Raw genomic sequence first — 18,868 nt, forward strand, 5'->3', positions numbered from 1 at the left:
AGTGGCTGCTCAATGAGTTATTTTTGTCTGCACTCTATAGATTTAGAGACCCAATCTCCTACAGAGAGCCCTGTGTAACCCAGGCAGAAATAGTGTTTAGTGAAAAGTTAACCTTCTGTATAGGTGTATTAAAGACCCCATCCAGTAACCACGTCATCACATTCTGCAATAAAGCCACTGCATATCATACATGTTGTGCCTGTTGAAACCACTGTCCTATACTGCACTTAAAAATAATTATTTAAAATAGTGCTGCAAACCTAATACCAGTAACTGCATTTCAATATTGGAGAACTATGTGTTTCTAATGTTGCATAGAAAATGTACCAGGTCAAAGACAGGCAGGGAAATTAATGGGAGGCAACATCCCCACTGAAAACTCAACACTTAATTTGCGAAACTATGACTTGTTTATCTCACGGATGAGATAAAACTGGGAACGAGGTTAATAAATAGTAATGTCAATTACAATATTGTAAATCATTTTGTAAATCGTTACTCTGACATTTTAATTAATTAATTTGTTCCTTCTTTGCTCTTCATTTTTTGTGTAATAGCTCAGTCTGAAATATGTATATGTAACCAATGTCTTATTATAATAGTCAGATTTTGTTAATAAAGGTTTTTATTATTATTATTATTATTATTATTATTATTATTATTATTATTATTATTATTATTATTATTATTATTTATTATTATTATTATTATTATTATTATTATTATTATTATTATTATTATTATTATTATTATTATTAAAAAGATTTTAAAAAATGGCTACCTCTCTATCTTTTTTATGCTCGCTTATGCCTGTATTTATAAAAACAAAACAAAAAAAACAGCTGTGAATTGTAATATTATTACAATTAAAAATATTCCTGTCTCTGCCGCAGAAAATACTTCCGGAGGGGCGAAGAAGAGTTCAGAGAGGCTAACGCTGAGTTTCGTCATAAAATGTGTACTACTGCCATCTAGTGCCTTCCATTGGTTACTGCGACGACGATTTCTTTCATTTCACGAGAAAGATGCTCCAGATCACGCGCCCAGCCTCGCCCTTCGAGCGTTCATAAAGATAATAACGCAAACATGTATGTGTTCTGCAACACGTATAGAGTACAAGAGCAGAAACCTTTCAAATGTAATGTAAAAAAAAATGTTTAAAAATATATATATATACCTTTTAGTATCTTTGATACTCGGAGAGTATCACGCGGGGAGGAGCTTAATTCCTTCCTTATAAAAAAAACGGTCAAAGTTCAGAGCCGCCATTTTCAAGGAAGAAGGATAGCATAGCATCAGAAAAGATGGCCGGCATCATCCCTCTCTTGGAGGAGCACCTCTCTTGCCCAATATGCTCTGAAATCTTCAGGAACCCTGTCGTGCTGCAGTGCAGCCACAGCTTCTGCCAGGGCTGCCTCCAGCGGACCTGGGAGGAGGAGGGCAACCCGCAGGACGCCGTCAGGTGCCCCGTGTGCAGCAAGGCGTGCTGCGTGGACGAGCCGCGGCTGAGTCTCGCCTTCAAGAACCTCTGCGAGTCGCTGCTGCTGTCGAGGCAACACGAAACGACGGTCACCAAGAGGGACGTGTGCCAGCAACACGGCGAGACACTCAAACTGTTCTGCATGAACGACAAGGAGCCCATCTGTGTGGTCTGCCACACGTCGAAAAAACACAGGGGCCATGAGTGCTACCCGACGGAGGAGGCGGTGGCTCAACTCAAAGTAAGTTGATGATGGTCACCGTTCATAAATTGAACATGGGGGGCCCTGATGTAAACAAGACTAAAGTCTTTCTCTGGTCTGCATCCCCTTAACAATTGTGTGTATTGAGCCGTACTGTATTGTACCCATTCTGCAATCTGTTAATGCAATTTTCAATCAATCAATCAATCAATCAATCATGGAATTGCTGGTGTGTAGTGTACCTCAAACCCCTGTGAAAAGGTATCATGGTGTTTCCAGAAATGATTAAATAATTGCCATCATCATCATCATGGCAGTGGCCAACACTGGTACCATGACTTTTTTTTTGTAAGGGAATCCTACTTAAATTATGACTACTATATGACATAGCGTTTTTGCTTTTTGTACTTTAGGTTGTGCGTTAGTTGTATATTTTGTATAGTGTTTGGCCTTTATTCGTTTTATAGTATGACGCATAATCTCAGGGGGCTCATACAGAACCAAGCTTTTCACTTAATGTAGCCTACATGTGTAGGCCTACCTTTTTATAAATGTGACAAATAAAACTAAACATGAAACTAAAATGAATAATGACTAATAACACTGACAATAATTTCGAATGCACGTCTAGGTTGAAATTGAGTGTGTGGTTTCGAACCTGAAAAGCAAGTTGGATCATATGAAGTCGGCCAACAGGGACTGTCAAAGTTGGAGAGACCATATGAAGGTATGGACACTACCGTATCCCCGTCGAATGTGTTGCGTCTGCTTTTCTGTTGTCTGTATCTATCCAATTAGTCTCTCTTGGCACCTACTGTAGACGGCGATTTCATCAACTTTGATTTGCATTCCATGCCGAAAAGGTTACATGGGGAATTCTGAACACCCCGTTTCGTGGAAGGGTGGAGTCCTTTCTCAGCACCATGCTGTGCTTCATACTTGATATGATACCTAGATCCTCCTCCTTGGTTGGCCAAGAAACTAATGTAAAGTACTGTGACTGGCCACGTTAAAAAGTATTTGAACATCCTTCACCGTTCTTGGGGGGGGGGGGCGCGGACGGACGGACGAAGTGACATAAAACCGTCTACGTTGAATCCTTTACTTTGTGCTGCAGCTGTTTACTTCCTGGTCTTGTCTTCAAATTTGCCGTTATAGACTACACTGTACACTGGGTTATTTTTTAACCGAACAGAGCCCCCTTTATTCCACATTTCACAAGTATGATGTCAAGAGAGCTGTCCGACACGCAGTTTAAACTTGGAGGATGAAAGGTAAGATGGTGATTGGCTGATGTCTTTTGAATGAACGTCAACTTGAACTGATGGGCAGGTCTGTAGGAAAACATTTAAATACTCTGCGATACCCCTGAAAATAATAAACGTGTTCTGTGGCTAAGTAGCAGGAGCTGGGTATCCAATATGAAGGGTCACTTCACCAAAAAACAAGGCTGGTTTATTTTGCACATAATCTCACACGCATCCAAAAACACTGCCCAGTTTTGCACACATTGATTTAGTTGGACTGTTATTGAGAGTAAATTAGTTTGAATTTGGCCACCAGCGATGTCATTGGGGACATTGAATCCTTGTGTTGTGTTAATTACAGCTCAATTAAATCCTAAGGTAGTGGTCCCTATAAGACAAGGTATTGCTATCATTTCAAGTGGTGAAGTGTCCCTTTTTTTAAGCAACATCGATTTCCCCATGCCCATTTCTGCAAATAACTGATTGCATTATCCACAAAGGGCCAGGCACAACATGCAGAGGAGTGGATCAAGGATGTTTTTAAGGAACTTCGCCAGTTCCTTGAAGAGGAAGAGGCCACCAGGATACTTGAACTGAAGGAGGAAGAGGAGCGGAAGTGTCGAGTCATGGATGAGAAAATCGAGTTTTTCACCAGGAGGATATCGGCCCTCTCCGAAACCTTTCATGAAATGAAGACTGAAACGGAGGTGGACATGGAAGACATCCCCTTTCTCCAGGTAATAATAATACATTTTATTTATATAGTGCTTTTCAAGAACCCAAAGACGCTGACAATAAGAAAAACAAATGAACAGAGAAACAAAGAATCACAGGGAATAAGCAACAGTATGAATACGCAAGACATAAAACCACGGGTAACAAATACAAAGTCCAGTAGGGGAACAATCAGGGAAGTAAGGAAAACCGAGAGGAGACGGAGAGAAAGTAGGGGAGGGGAGGTGGTAGGTTGGAGGAGGGTGGTTATGGGTAGGGAAGGTTGTATGCTTGGGAGAACAGGTAGGTTTTGGAGAGTGAGGGGGAGAGTCTCTGACAGTCTGAGGGAGGGTGTTCTAAAGTCGGGGTGCAGCTCGTGAAAATGCCTGGTCACCAAAACTTTTGAGTTTGATGACGGGACAGTGAGGGAAGCAGTGGAAGAGGACCGGAGGGAACGGGTGGGGCGGTAAGGGAGAAGCAGGTCAGTCAGGTAGGGGGGCGGGGGGAAGGCTATGGAGGGCTTTGAAGGTGGTGAGGAGTAGTATTTTGAAGTTTATGCGTTCCTTGATCGGGAGCCAGTGGAGGACGGGAGTGATGTGGTCACGGGACCGGGTGTTTGTGAGGAGGAGGCCTTTCATGGCCATGAAATGCATGAGGGAAGAAAAAAAAGTAGAGCAACGCACGTCCACTCATCAGGTGCAGGACGGGAGCAGCATCAGCAACAACATTAGGAGTCTGCGCACTTAACCCTTTCACCGCCGCACTACCAAACGGTTAACCCTTTCACTGCAACAATACACAGGTTAACCCTCTCACTGCCACATGACAGCGACCGTCGGTTGTGTGATAGTAAAGGGTTAACCTTCTGTCGTGTGGCAGTGAAAGGGTTAAAGGAACACGCCGACATTATAGGAAATGTGCTTTACCGTCTTCTCCAGAGTCGGGACGATACGGTAATTTAATGAATTCTCCGAATGAGTGGAAGCAAACTCCGGAAGAGGTGTTTTAGCTGATCCGTATCTGCTTCCATTAATTTGTGCTAAGCTAGGCTAGCTTGCAGCCGGATAGCTTTCTACTGAACGCACAGAGAGGAAATTTGTATTTATCTTCTTGTCTGACTCTGGAGAAGACCAAGTGCATTTCCAAAACTGTTGGCATGTTCCTTTTAAGAGTCCACACTTAAACTTGCTCCCATTGTGTGTTTATTGAGGGATCGACATTTCGATCCCATAAACTAAAGATGCCAACCTATTGGCTACATTCCAGGAGGTAATTCTAATCTATTAATCCTGTAAATTCTTTACCCACTAACGCAAATATTATAATTTCTTCTAGAATTACAAAGCCGTCTGTGACAGGTGAGTGTCAATTCCTTATCTGAATCCTTTCGCCATGTTCTTTGATGGGTGGGTGGGGGGGGCATTAATATGTTCATTAATATGCATTAATATTAATTATTTCTTCACCTCAGGGCGGAGTCCATACCCTGGGAGCCAGCAGATGCTCAGCTAGTCTCTGGGGCATTTATTGACGTGGCGAAACACATCGGATCCTTAAAGTACAAAATCGGAAAGAAGATGCTTCAAAATGTCGACTACAGTAAGTTGGATTCACTTTATTGTCATTGCACATGAAACGCAACAAAATACAAGTGTAAGCAGCAGCAAAATACACGTGTAAATGAGCCTTAAACTAGATGCATGGTAAATGGTTAAAAGGTAATTAAGTCCCTTAATTTTGCACCTTAATAAACGTCATTCAATAAAAATTAGGGTGAATTAAAAAAGGAAATTGAGCATGGATAAAATTGTACCCTTAAAAACGAATTGCAACCCCTTCCTTTTAAACTCCCTAATTTACCCTGACATTACTGATTAAGGTGTTTAACCCCTGACATGTTTAAGGGGTCTGCAATGTTTTAGGTACTCCTTGAATCTTTTGTGTGCATAGATTGACATTTTTAAAGGTGCAGTGTGTAGTTTTTGGGGGATACGTTTTCAACTCTTATGAAAATTACAATAAACTAAGAGCTGGGTCTCTGGGACAGTGAAAAGTTACCATTTTACACTTGCTGTTTTAGAAACGCAGGCCCAGAGGTTTTGCTTACAAATATATTTACTAGGGCTGTCCGTTTATCGCGTTAATTAGATTAATGAATTACACAGCAAATTATCGCGTTATGAAAATTAACGCAAAATGTATTGAAAAAATATATAATATTATTATATATATATATATTTTTTTAATGGTCCATTTGCATGTTCTTGGTATCTGATTCTAGGGACATCTATGGATCTCAGGGAATGTATTCCCAGTGTCAGAAATATTGTGTCTGTTACTAGGCTTGAGTAAATTGTAATGACCCAAATGAGAATATCAATTAAAAAATGTTTAATCTTTGACTGTGAATAACACCATGCTAAAATTGACCAGACCTAAAATGGTTATGCTATTAGATTAATTAATAATTACAAATCCTGTAATTAATTAGATACTTTTTTTTTAATCGCCTGACAGCACTAATATTTACTAGTCAAAGAAGCATCTGCTAGGCTTCAGTTTTGAGTTTATATTATAAAAAATCTTAGAATTTGTGATAAAAAGAGATTAACTCTAATCCAAAGGATTACATTATAGTAGCAGGATCTGCAAATGTAAACAATATCTCTCTCAAAACTGTACTAACTGAAGCAAATGCAACGCTCTGTGCAGCAGTCTGCACTACACAAGAACTGCGTTCTGAAAACAACGTTTATTTTTCTTTTCCATATACAGCTTCGGTGAACATGGACCCGAACACGGCGTGCAACAAGCTCCTCGTCACCGACGACCTCACCTGCGCGACATACTGCGAGGACAAGCGGGACGTCCCCAACAACCCAGAGCGGTTTCACGTGGGTGTGCTGGGCGCCGAGGGCTACAGCCAGGGCAGCCACTACTGGGACGTGGACGTGGGCGACGGGGACAACTGGACCTTAGGCGTGGTCAGGGAATCCATCAACCGCAAGAAGCTGTTCAAGATGGACGGCAAGAGCGGGGTCTGGAGCATCCGATACGTTAGCGGGAAGTACAGGGCAGGCGTGAAGTCCCGGCTCGAGCTGAAGGTAGACGAGAGCCCGAGCATGATAAGAATACTGCTCGACTGCGACGTGGGCGAGGTGAAGTTCTTTGACCTGACCAATAAGAAAGAGCTGTACACGTTTAAGGATGAGTTCATGGAGAAAGTGTACCCCTACTTCAGCTGTGGCAGCCTCACCTGCCCGCTGCGTCTCTGTCAGATACCCAAGTTCCTCCCGTTAGTGGCCTGATGCCAATGGCTTCGCTGTAGAATGATGATGCCAAGCGCTTGCACTCTATATACTGTCGAAGCCTTTGATAATAAAACCGAAGCGAGAATTTCCTCGTGGTGTTTTACGCTTAACACAACTGATTTAATGCAATCTGTAGTCCTACACGTAATGGGAGACTTGAAAAGGAAATTAGAAAAAGACGAATCATGTATCTTTTCAACAATTATTTACTACTTCCTTGAATCTGTGGAACATTCTTAAGTTCTGTTTTTTCTTTTCAAATAAACTCATTTGAATTATTTTCCTGCACCACTTTCTTCTCTTGTATTGAAGACTCCAAACCTTTTTATAAATAATTCTCTTCCCGCCACATCAGAGTAAAAAATCTTTACGAACTGGGCGGCACATTAGGTAGGCAGGGTTTACTGCACACGGCACAGCTAAACGCTCATTTATTGCTTATGTTCAACTTGTGGCATCGGAGGGCAATAATTCTGAATGGCTTGTTTAGATTTATTCATCTGAAGATTTAGTTTAAATCCTGGTCAAATGGTAAGAAGTATATCTAAATCCATACAAATGACCCTTTTTAACGTTTTGCTGTCGATAGTCACAAGATGGAGCTCTGCCTGAATATAAAATCCTGTTGGATGCCACAAATAAAGGCCAAGAGAATAATACCTGAACATGCCAAACTATGAAATGAATATTTAAATAAATACAAATGTTGTCGGTGTATTACACTAGCCACTTGTCTAATGGTTTATGATTTATAGGCTTATTTCACATCGATTCAAATGTGACCTTTGATAAGGGATTCATTACTGTTTAATAGAGAACATCGAGTACACGGATTGTTTTAAATTTAAATAATGACCTGTACTGATTACTAACAATACCATGTCGTTTTTAATTCAATTTGCATTAGAACCAATGTGGGACATTTTACTTTTAAATAATATGGGGAATACTGACTGCTGAGTAGACCATGGGCATATCATCACTGTTGTTTCATTTCACAACCATTGTCATCTCTTTCATCCCTACAGTCACTCCATTGTGTATTACTGTATCTAATAATAAAAATTAAATGCTACCAAAAATCCTGTTAAATTGTCTTTGTGGTTCTCGGAGATGGACAAAGGAAGGAAGTTATTGCGTCAAAGTAGAAATACCCTGATAGAATAGCACTCTAGTAAAAGGGACTCCATTCAAGATTCTACTAAGTAATAGTATGAAAGTATGAGTCCAGTTGATGGTCTGACGATTGGACGCTATTACGGGGAGGTGGGTTTGCATAGCAGTCCCCACAGAACCAATAGCATAAAACTGCAGTGCCGCAGCCCCATACATAGGAGGGGCCTGTACTGTGCATGCGAGAAACAAAGTAAAGTAATTCTACTCTAGTCTAAGGGTTAAGTTTAGGCCCTCGTCCAGAAGAGGTTAAGCTTAGAGTAACAGTCAGGGCTGGTAATCCAATTGATATTCAGTTTAAGATAAAAATTCTAGTCTATAGACAATTGGTTGCATTGAATGCTTTATTTGGTTACTCCTAATCCAATTGATATTCAGTTTAAGACAAAAATATTTTGGACATTAGGTCCTATTTTCCATATGTTTCTAGTGTCCTATATTATATGTTACTTTGTTTCTCGCATGCGCAGTACAGGCCCCTCCTATGTATGGGGCTGTGGCACTGCAGTTTTACCCTACTCCACAGAATGGGGACTACAGTGGATTGTGATCAGGTCGTTGCAGATACCTGGTCAGGCACAATAACATTCAAACTTGACTATTGGGGGGCCCCCAGTCCAGAATAGGCGTGTATGTGGATCACAGGTTAGGTAAATAGTGCATTTATATAGCGCTTTTATCCAAAGCGCTTTACAATTTTGTTCCTCATATTCACGCACCGATGGTGGAGGCAACCATGCAAGGTGCCAACCTGCTCATTGGGAGCAATTAAGGGTTAAGTGTCAAGGACTGCCCGGGAGGAGCGGGAACCTTACGACTACCAGACGGCCGCTCTACCTCCTGAGCCGCTGTCACCCCTGGTACTCTACTTCTACTGTGTCTGACACAATGACCCTACAGCCTCCACAGAGTCAAGACCACATTCACTCAGAGACCTTCTATGCTAGACTTTGGCTTCCAAGTCATAATGGACATAACACGCTGTGTGTTTTGTGAGCTGAAGTACGACTGAATTGAAGTTCATGTATGTTCTTTATTTCTAAACAAGCATTATATATAGAAAAACAAAGTTCTATTATGTGCATGATTTTCTTGCTAGGAAAAAAAATTGTTCTTTGTAAGAAAAGTACCACAAGCTCTTAAAAATATTGACAATCGTTCAAACCAAAATGTAATGAATAAACATGAATTATTAGCTTACAAATTATATAATAACCTTTCATGTATAAATACAAATGCTTTTGGACGCACAAAGGGTAATTACGTTTTGATAGAGTTACTGAATGTTGTAAGTTACTGAGGTGTACTTAATTTACTCAAAATAAGCATTTTGCTGATTTGTTTTGTCATGATGACAAAGACGGTCACGACCCAATAAAGTTGTTTCATTTTATTTAGAAAAACACAAACGTCGTCTATCTCTTCATGCTCTGAATTTATATTACAGAACAACTGATCCTACATTAAAAATAATATCAACTCATGTGGATGCACCACTGCCTGAGACGACCTGTAGGTTTTTCTAGGAGTCCAATTTGACCTTTCGCAAAACCCCGCCCCTAAATTCCCTTTGTCCAATCATATTCTATCTATATAAAAAAACTGTACTTTTGTTTTATTTTTCATTATTCGTTATATTATTTTTATTTAGTATTAAATTATAATGTCAAATATTGTAAGGAAGGGGCAGGGCTTGATAAGTTGTTTTACTTCCCCCTGTTCCTTCTCGAACACTTATATTGTATGGAAATAGTCTTTGACTATTTACCTTTTAGTTTTTTTAAACTTGTTTTATGTTTCTGTGTTCGAGACAAATAAAAATCAAATCAAACCGCGAGGCTCCGTGAAGAGGTCCGACATCCAAGTGTTGTAATACGGATTGTGCAAACCAGACAGCAGTTTAGAGGTGGGAGTGGGCTCCTGTTAAAAGGATTAAAACTGGCCTCACTGGCTCCACCTTATTTGGATGATGACGCGCAAAACAGGAAGCAGGAAAGAGATCGCTGCTAATCGCGTTATTTTCTTCCATAGCCGCATTTTGCGGAGACGCTCTCTGATTGGCCACTTCATGTGACATGTGCGCCCAATCGTGTGACGCCTGTTTATACACCGGTTAAGCTTAGGCACTCTTTCGAAGTTGGTTAAGGTTAGAGTTTGTCTTAGAGCAGGGCGATAGAACACCAGCCCTGATTCCAAACTCTAACCTTAACCAACTTCGAAAGAGTCGCCTAAGCTTAACCAGTGATAAACTAGGCGTTAGGTAGTTTGCAGCAGGTTTGCAGGCTGTTAGACCCGGAAATGGGCAAAGACACAGCTCGTCACGCGATTGGGCGCACATGTCAGTGGCCAATCAGAGAGCGTCTCCGCAAAATGCGGCTACGGAAAGAAATAACGCGTAATAATCACAACGTTTCCCACTGTAGCCTCACTTGCTCTGGCTGTGCTTTGCGTTATAGGTAAGCGACTATGGCAACGTGTTCAATTAATAAAGGATTTGATCGATTGATTTATAGAACATTTTATTAACAGATTGCAGAATGGGTACAATACAGTACTGCTCAATACAAACAATTGTCAAGGGGATGCAGACCAGAGAAAGACTTTCGTCTTGTTTACATCAGGGTCCCCCATTTTCAAGTAGTTTATGACATACACAACATACAGGTAGACACTACTGCTACATCTAGACATTTATGACATACACAACATACAGGTAGACACTACTGCTACATCTAGACATTTATGACATACACAACATACAGATATATATATATATATATATCATGACAATTATGACATACAGACATACAGTACTGTTACATTTATGACATACAGTAAGTACTGTTACATTTATGACATACAAGATATTTTACGTGGGCCAGATTAGAATTGCAGCCTCCCGTGTGCTCTTTGGGGGCCGTTTTGAAGGTGGGTAGTGATTCACGTTCTTTTACGGCTGTGGGTAGGGCGTTCCACATTATTGTGGCATAATTGCGAAACGTGTTTAGTCCCTTGCTTTAGCCGAATCTGGGTTGAACATGATTTGGCATTGCGAATAGCCGCATTTGCATTTGAAATCGCAATAGTTTCAAACTAAGTCAAGTGCTACTGTAATATCACAGTGCTCTTTACATGCCAACAGCACTTTGACCTTTGCCCTACTTTCCATTTCAGAGGAAAAGACTAGCCCAGTGCGTGTGGGTGGGTGTGTGTGTGGCCAGAATGGCTGGCAGACTCTCGGTCCAAGAAGTGGACCTTTCCTGTCCGATCTGCTGTGAGGTCTTCAAAGACCCAGTGGTCCTCAAGTGCAGCCACAGTTTCTGCGCGGCATGTCTGCGGCAGTACTGGGGCACGCGGGGAAGTCTCCGGGATTGCCCTCTCTGCAGGACACTGTCCGTGGACGAGCCCGTGGCCAGTCTCACCCTGAAGAACCTGTGCGACGCCTACGTCCAAGAGGGCGACGGTCCGGAGGCGGCGGCGGGAGCTGAACTGTACTGTGACCCCGGGCAGATGTGCCCACTCCACGGAGAGAAGCTCAAGCTATTCTGCCTGCAGGACAGGGAGCCCATCTGCGTGGTCTGCCACACCTCCAAGAGGCACAAGCAGCACGAGTGCTGCCCTGTCGCGGAGGCCATCGTGGACGTGAAGGTAAAGATGTAGGTTTCGGGGTGAAGTTGCGTAGAGCGCAGGTTTGGCTGTTTCTTTTAGGTAATGGGGGTGGGGCAAGCATTTGTGTACGTCTGGTCTATGGGATAATTTACTCACTAGTCACTCATTAACTACAGATACAGGTATAGGGAGGTGTAGTCTGACGTCACTGGTTGTTCCACCCGTATAGGGATTTATCATTGGGAAAATAGATTATCGGCTATTGTAACAATTCTGCCGCATGGAAATGTAAAAGCTTTCCATTTTGCACAAAACGAGTTCCCTTCTATCACTAACATTATTGTTTAAAGCCCAACCTCCAGGTTAAACCCTACTGATCAATTATGGGTAGTTTACATCATTGGTATATAATTTCATTATTTCTTTTTTTCCATTTGACACCGGAAATGCCACTCTGAAAGAGTTAAAAAGGTCCACGCACGAATAACATGCACGCGCGAATCAAAAAAGCGTATCAAACGCCGACGTCACAACAGGTCAACAGGACAACAGGTGCATATTAATGAGCCGAATCTAAAAGCTTATCAGACGCTAGCACCTAGCACGGCCGTGACGTCACTTCAGGAAACGTATGCCTTATGTCCGTCCGGGTCATAGTAGATCAATGGTGGCTCACTCGGTGCATCACAGTTAGCCTATATCTCCGCCGTCCCTGCTACACGCAGTCGGGACCACTACACTCACTGACGTTAGCCTATAGCCCGCCGTCCCTGCGGGTGGTTCTCTCCTCTTTGTGTGCCCCCGTCCCCGCGGAGGAGCTTGTGGACTCGACGGCGGCGGCGGCCGCGGGGCGCCGGAGCCCGCAGCGCTAGTTAGCTCATAGCTATCGTGTAACACTAGCCTTTGCGGGCTCGGGCGCCCTGCGGCTGCCGCCGCCGTCGCGTCCATGGGCCCCCCGGCAGGGCACCCATGGGGACGGGTCGGGGTGTACAGAGAGGAGAGAACCATTTTGGGTCGGCCGTTCATGCCGGCCAGCGAGCCGGATGTCGGGATATGTTGTTAGCACAATAGCTACCAAGCTAAGCTACGGTATGTTATCTACTAACGTTATAAACACAATATGTGTACAACGACACAATGATTTACATTATTACAAATATGGTAACGTGGTTGTGGCTTTTACAAATAGTGGTTAGCTTTAGAGATGGATGGATGGCTATAATCACGGAGCAATAGTGAGGTGAAACAGATACATTTCCATTCGGCTAGTAGTAGCAAGCATATATCTATGGTAGCAAGGCTCTCTGCCTGCCACTAGCTGTGTGACTCTCAGCGCCCCCTGTTGTCCTGCACCTGTTGTGACGATCATTTCGATTACACACGCACGTTATGAACCATTGATTAAAATATGCACGTGCGTGGTGATTGTGTTGGGCAGACAAAATGTTTGATAAAAACACTAAAACTGGGTCAATTTCAATAATTATTTTCCCCCTTCTTCATGAAAGCCACTGTTGGCCTAGTCCACATTGTTTATTGAACAAAAATACAACGTGGAGGTTGACCTTTAAGCATTTTTGGTTGAAATAAAATTTGGCGATTTTTTTTTTATGATTTAATTGCGAATATTTTCATGTTGAGCTATAGATTGTGGATGAATAAGTACAGAAAGGTACACCATGCCAATGTTAACGCTTTATTTGTTTTAAACGAGACGATTTAGAAATGGTCAATGGAGAAATACATTGCGTTTGGACAGAGGGTGGAACACGAAAAACGGCAATGACGTAACCACTACACCTCCCTATAGCTTCACCCTGGACTCATACTGAGTATTGAGTTCTATAAAAGAACGTGAGGAGTGCCAATAAAGGATTGGGGATTATGTAGATTATTATTACATGATTATTATTATTGTTTCCAATGCTTTTTATATATATATATTATTTTTTAATAATGTTTTTGGCTTAAAGGTGCTATAGATAACATTCAGCCACTACATGTTGCACTAGACTACTAGAGCACCAGCATGTCATTTGTCCTATCGGATGCATTCCATGTGGGGGAAATGGGAAGTAGGGAGGGGATTAGTGATGCACCGATGTGAAAATTATATTAAATATTAAATTAGATATATCGTGCATCACTAGAGGGGATGCATGCCTGCAACATGTAAACAACAACATACATTTTGGACCCCGAAAAAATTCGGCATCTTTCTAAACGATCTGTGGATGTATCGTTTCTATGATTACTACATAGAAATGTTATAGCACCTTTAACCCTTTCACTGCCGCACTACCAAAAGGTTAACCCTTTCACTGCGACAATACACAGAAGGTTAATAACCCTTTCACTGCCACGCAACAGCAGGTTAACCCTTTCACTGCCACACTACAGAAGGTTAACCCTTTACTATCACACTACCGACTAATGCATGTCTCTAGGCAACAGGCTTTCACAGTAGTGTTTGTCTCTACACAGGAGGAGATTAAGTCTGCGCTTGGCTCTTTGCGGGAGAAGAGGGAGGCTTTTGACAAAATGAAGAAGAACTACGAGGAGACCGTGGCATACATTCAGGTCTCTGGTGTTGTTGATGTTGTTGGTGCGTGGATCTGAAATCAAACTGAGTATCATATTTATTGTTACAGACCCATCAGACAGTGTTAAAGCCTCAATCAGTTTTTTTTACCACATTAATGCAGGTTCAATTCACAGTTTTAGCTGTACATGGAAAATATGGCATTTAGAACTTTCTTTAACCACTTCAAAGTTTTTCGGTGGCACAGTGGGCAAGGCGCTCGCAACCAACGCAGGAGATGCTGGGTTCGAGCCCAGCTCTCGGCGTTGCTACCAGCTTGGCTGGTCGTTCATACTAATACAATTGGCAGTCTTAGGGGGTGGGAAGCTGATGGGCAGGGATCGGACGTTGTGGACAGCGACTCCTACAGGTCGGTTGGTGCGCCTGCGCAGTAGAATCAGGAAGCGACGAGGGCGGCATGTCCCTCCCACGCAGACCCTCGCCGCTGAGAGATCGCGCTGTGCAGGTGAAAAGATGCGACGGCTGCCTCATCGAGTACCGGAGGGGACACGTGATGCAAGGCTTAGTCCACATTGCAGCCGGCTTGTGGGAGGCATGGCCTAACAGCGTTCGAGACAGGGGAGGGTAGAATTGGACGATACGAAATTGGGGACGGGAGAAAAAATTGAAAATGGGGAGAAAAAGTAGATACAAAAAAAAAAGTTTTTTGGTGGTGTGGGGGTTAACCGTTTGTTGATGACTGGATGGATCACTGATCGGGGCCGTGTGACCGCGAACGCTCCATCTCAGGTCCAAGCTCAGGTGGTGGAGAGGCGGACGTGCGAGGAGTTTGAAAAGCTTCACCAGTTCCTTCAGGCTGAGGAGGAGGCGAGGATGGAGCTGCTGAGGGAGGAGCAGGAGGAGAAGAGTTGCACGATGAGGAGGAAGATAGAAGACGTGGACCGGAGTCTGACGTCTCTCTCGGACTCCATCAGAGCCTTGGAGGAAGACATGGCTTCAGCGGACATCTCTCTCCTTCACGTAAGCTTTGTATATAATAATAATAACTGGACTGGCTGGGCGGCACACACACAGGAACACACACACACGCAATTAGTTGGGTCGCCGATGCCATTGAGTCTCTGCACTTGGCCCATCCCGTCGTCCTTCCCCCCCAAGCGATCTGTTGTGTATGTTTTACCTTTGGGTTTCTCTTATCAGGGGGGGGGGGGGGGGGTGAATGATGGGTGAAGTAAAATGTCCTTGTCAAATATTAAAAAGTAAGGTTTGTTATTAGTGAATTTACATTTATAAATATGAAACTTAGCCATTTGTTTGGATCTAGGTCATAGTGAAGTGTATATGGTCATGTGACCTGAGCAGTCTGTGGGTCAGTACCCCTACGCTTAGAAGTTTGATAAATACGGGCGCGGCCAGACTTCATTTCTTTTTAACGGTATGATTGAATCTACTATTATTTTGTCTTTCAGAAATGCAGTAAGACCATGGCAAGGTAAATGACCTATTATGCCCTTTCCCTTCCTCTCACACGCAAAGTGTGATAAACTGAGAGTCTTACTTGTTTTGTATTGTATTTAAAAAAAATTGCAGCACCCACTGTTCAATAGAAGATCCAGCTCTGGTTCCCGGGGCACTCATAGATGTGGCCAAGTACCTCGGCTCTCTCAAGTTCACCGTATGGGAGAAGATGCATAACATTGTGGAATACAGTAAGTACACAGTCTACATTTACATTTAGTCATTTAGCTGACGCTTTTATCCAAAGCGACTTACAAGTTCTGTACGAGAAGTCATCAGGAAGGGCACAACTCTATCAGCTCAGCTGAGTAACAATGTTTGACTAATATACTTTTGTACAGTAAAACTGGAGTTCTCTCTCTCCCCCTCTCACACGGTACCATGTGAGAGGTTATTTTCATTGTCAGGGTATATTGGGGGACAGACACATACAGTACATACAAGAAATGCATGTCAGTAATTAGAATTTACTCAAAGATGTTGCCTGAAGTCGTCTCCAAAATTAAATTTATTTTTCTTGATATATGAACTGGTATGACTGAATGTTCATACATAAAAAAAATAAAGGTAAATGTGCGTAAAAATAATTAGTGGCAAGAAAATGTGTAGCTTTACTACGCATTTGCGCTAACTTTGACAGCCCATATATATATACAATGTTATTATTTACCTTTTGGGATAAACAGTTTTTCCTTATATTATTATGTCTAAACACATACAGTATAAATGAAACGGCAACATAACAATGTAAAACTCTTCACCCACCCACAAATGAATTCAACACATACAATTAGTAAAAATAAATAGTTAATGAATTAATTCAATCAATAGTGATCCAATCAATGCACAGATGTTTCACCTTTCAATGACCCGCGTTGTTCAGACAGTTAAATAATGGCCTCCGTTCTCTCCAGCGCCTGTGACCCTGGACCCCAACACGGCCGCCCCCTGGCTCCTGTTGTCCGACGACCTCACGAGTGTCAGCGACAGCGACGACAAGCGTAAGTTGCCCAACAACCCAGAGAGGTTCGACCCTGATGCCGGCGTCATGGGCAACCGGGGCTTCACCTCGGGGACGCACGTCTGGGACGTGGAGGTCGGCGTGAACACGGCCTGGGTCGTCGGCGTGGCCAAGGAGTCCGTCGAGAGGAAAAAGAACTTGTCGTCGGTGCTGAAGAACGGCTACCTGTGTGTGTACTTCTACCACAACATGTACTTCGCGGGTACGTCCCCCCTGACGCGGCTCAGCCTGAAGAGGAACCCCCAGAGGATCCGAGTGCAGTTGGACTGCGAGAAGGGCAGGGTGTCCTTCTACGACCCGGCCGACGGCTCGCACATCTACACCTTCAAGCACACCCTCACCGAGCAGGTCTTCCCTTACTTCTGGGTCGGGTGCCAGAAGTGCCCTTTGAAGATCGAACCGCTCAAGGTGTCTGTGAATAAAGCCGTCTGTGAATAAAGCCGTCGGTTATTGTTGAGAATGGAATGGCGGTCGGTCTGTGCGGTTTTCTCAGTGTGTTTGCTTTTCGATTGGCTTTGATTTGCGATGAAAATCATGTGTAATGTTAAGTGTGTTATTGTCTGCCAAATCCTTTGAGATGGTTTCTGATCTTTATCACACTAACTTGCCTGTGATGAAATGTATTAAAGGGGACATATTTTAGTCCTTCTCAACAAGTTAATATAGGTCTTTGACGTCCCCTAAACATGTCTTTGAACAGATTATGCAGTCTAGTGTAACGGAGGTACCGCAAGTATATCCACAGTCACGATGGACTTCAAGTGTTGTGAAGTGACTGTGGATGTTAGCGGTACTGCAAGTTAAACTCACTGCCCCTTAAAAAAGGCATACAGACACGTTACCAAGAAATTAATTCACCTCTTGGTATAGTGGTCTGCGATGTCGCCCGCGGTGCGGGAGACCGGGGTTCGAGACTCACTCGGGGCAATCCCTTAACAGGGGTCGAACTGTAACACAACGCAGAGATGGCAATACGAGACTGGCTACACTAGCAGCCTCTATACCTCTCTGTTTCAAACAGTTTCTGTGCCTGTAATGAGTGAGATGCTTTTATCTTACAAATACGATAATTATTGTACATCTAGCAGTGGTGCGTGAGCCTGTACTGTCAAACGAAATTCACATCCAGCTTTGAGACTAGATGTTGCAGATCAAATATGACTCAAGATCCAGCCATACCATAGCAATCGTGTTGTTAAACATGTTTTAGGTTCCACTTTAGGGAGAAAATTATGCCATCTCTTGTATGTGCGCATTTGATCAAGATATCATCACATGCACGTTATTAACTATGGTGATTGTGGCTGCAATTCTGAATGGCTCATTTCGAGAGGGAAGATTCTTGTCACAGTTGAACTGCAAAAAAGGCACAATGCACAACACATATTTAAAATGTTCTCTGTAAAAATCTGTAAAAACAATGTAACACAGAAAAAGGCCATTTTCACAATAGGTCCTTTAAATAAAAAATTATATATAATATATCAACTGATGTGTTTATGTACTCTATGTGTGTGAGTGAGCATACGTTTTCCGCATGCTTCTTCCTTGCAGCAGTGGCACCTTTGATTGATTGATTGATTGAAAACTTTATTAACAGATTGCAGAATGGGTACAATACAGTACAGCTCAATACACACTTTTTTATCCACTTTTTTATCCTTTTTCTGTTTTTCTCCCATCCCAATTTAGTCGTGCCAATTCCCCCCTCCCCTGTCTTGATCGTTGCTCGCATGTGCCCCCACTGGTCAGTTGTAGGGAGGGTTGAAGAATCTATCGCATGTCCCCTCCGATACATGCAGAGTCAGCCAGCCACTTTGTTTCACCTGCCAGCTCGGACTCTCATTGGCGAGGTGTAACGTGTGGGAGGCTCACACTACCCTGGCCTCGACATCTCCTGTCCTTGCTGTGCAGGTGCCCTGACCGACCTGTAGGAGTCGCTGTTTACAACGACCAGATTACCACCCATCGACTCCCCTCCCGCTGACTCTGCCAATTGAGTCAGTATGACGGCCGGCCCAAGCCGGAGGCAACGCTGACAGCCAGATTCG

General features: G+C 43.0%; 1 protein-coding gene across 1 annotated transcript; it reads left to right on the top strand.

The window, feature by feature from the left end:
- The first annotated feature begins 1,275 nt into the window (after nucleotides 1–1,275).
- On the top strand, nucleotides 1,276–18,230 carry LOC311242083 (uncharacterized protein). The gene is made up of 13 exons (XM_084331034.1): nucleotides 1,276–1,721; nucleotides 2,314–2,409; nucleotides 3,430–3,666; nucleotides 4,979–5,001; nucleotides 5,115–5,242; nucleotides 6,419–6,938; nucleotides 9,028–9,088; nucleotides 11,302–11,775; nucleotides 14,221–14,316; nucleotides 15,068–15,298; nucleotides 15,748–15,770; nucleotides 15,869–15,987; nucleotides 16,711–18,230. The coding sequence occupies exons 1-13, from the start codon at nucleotides 1,305–1,307 to the stop codon at nucleotides 17,253–17,255; spliced, it is 2,970 nt and encodes a 989-aa protein (XP_084187160.1). The 5' UTR covers nucleotides 1,276–1,304; the 3' UTR covers nucleotides 17,256–18,230.
- Nucleotides 18,231–18,868: the final 638 nt, after the last annotated feature.

This window comes from Notolepis coatsorum (genome assembly GCF_963971535.1).
Source record: "Notolepis coatsorum genome assembly, chromosome: 15".
Classification (NCBI taxonomy): domain Eukaryota; kingdom Metazoa; phylum Chordata; class Actinopteri; order Aulopiformes; family Paralepididae; genus Notolepis; species Notolepis coatsorum.

What these genes read in the sequence shown, in the direction of transcription:
- LOC311242083 (XM_084331034.1), top strand. Translation starts at nt 1,305, where the DNA reads ATGGCCGGCATCATCCCTCTCTTGGAGGAGCACCTCTCTTGCCCAATA. An exon ending in AAGACATCCCCTTTCTCCAG is followed by an intron (nt 3,667 to 4,978) that starts GTAATAATAATA and finishes AATTTCTTCTAG; the next exon opens with AATTACAAAGCCGTCTGTGA. An exon ending in TACAAAGCCGTCTGTGACAG is followed by an intron (nt 5,002 to 5,114) that starts GTGAGTGTCAAT and finishes TCTTCACCTCAG; the next exon opens with GGCGGAGTCCATACCCTGGG.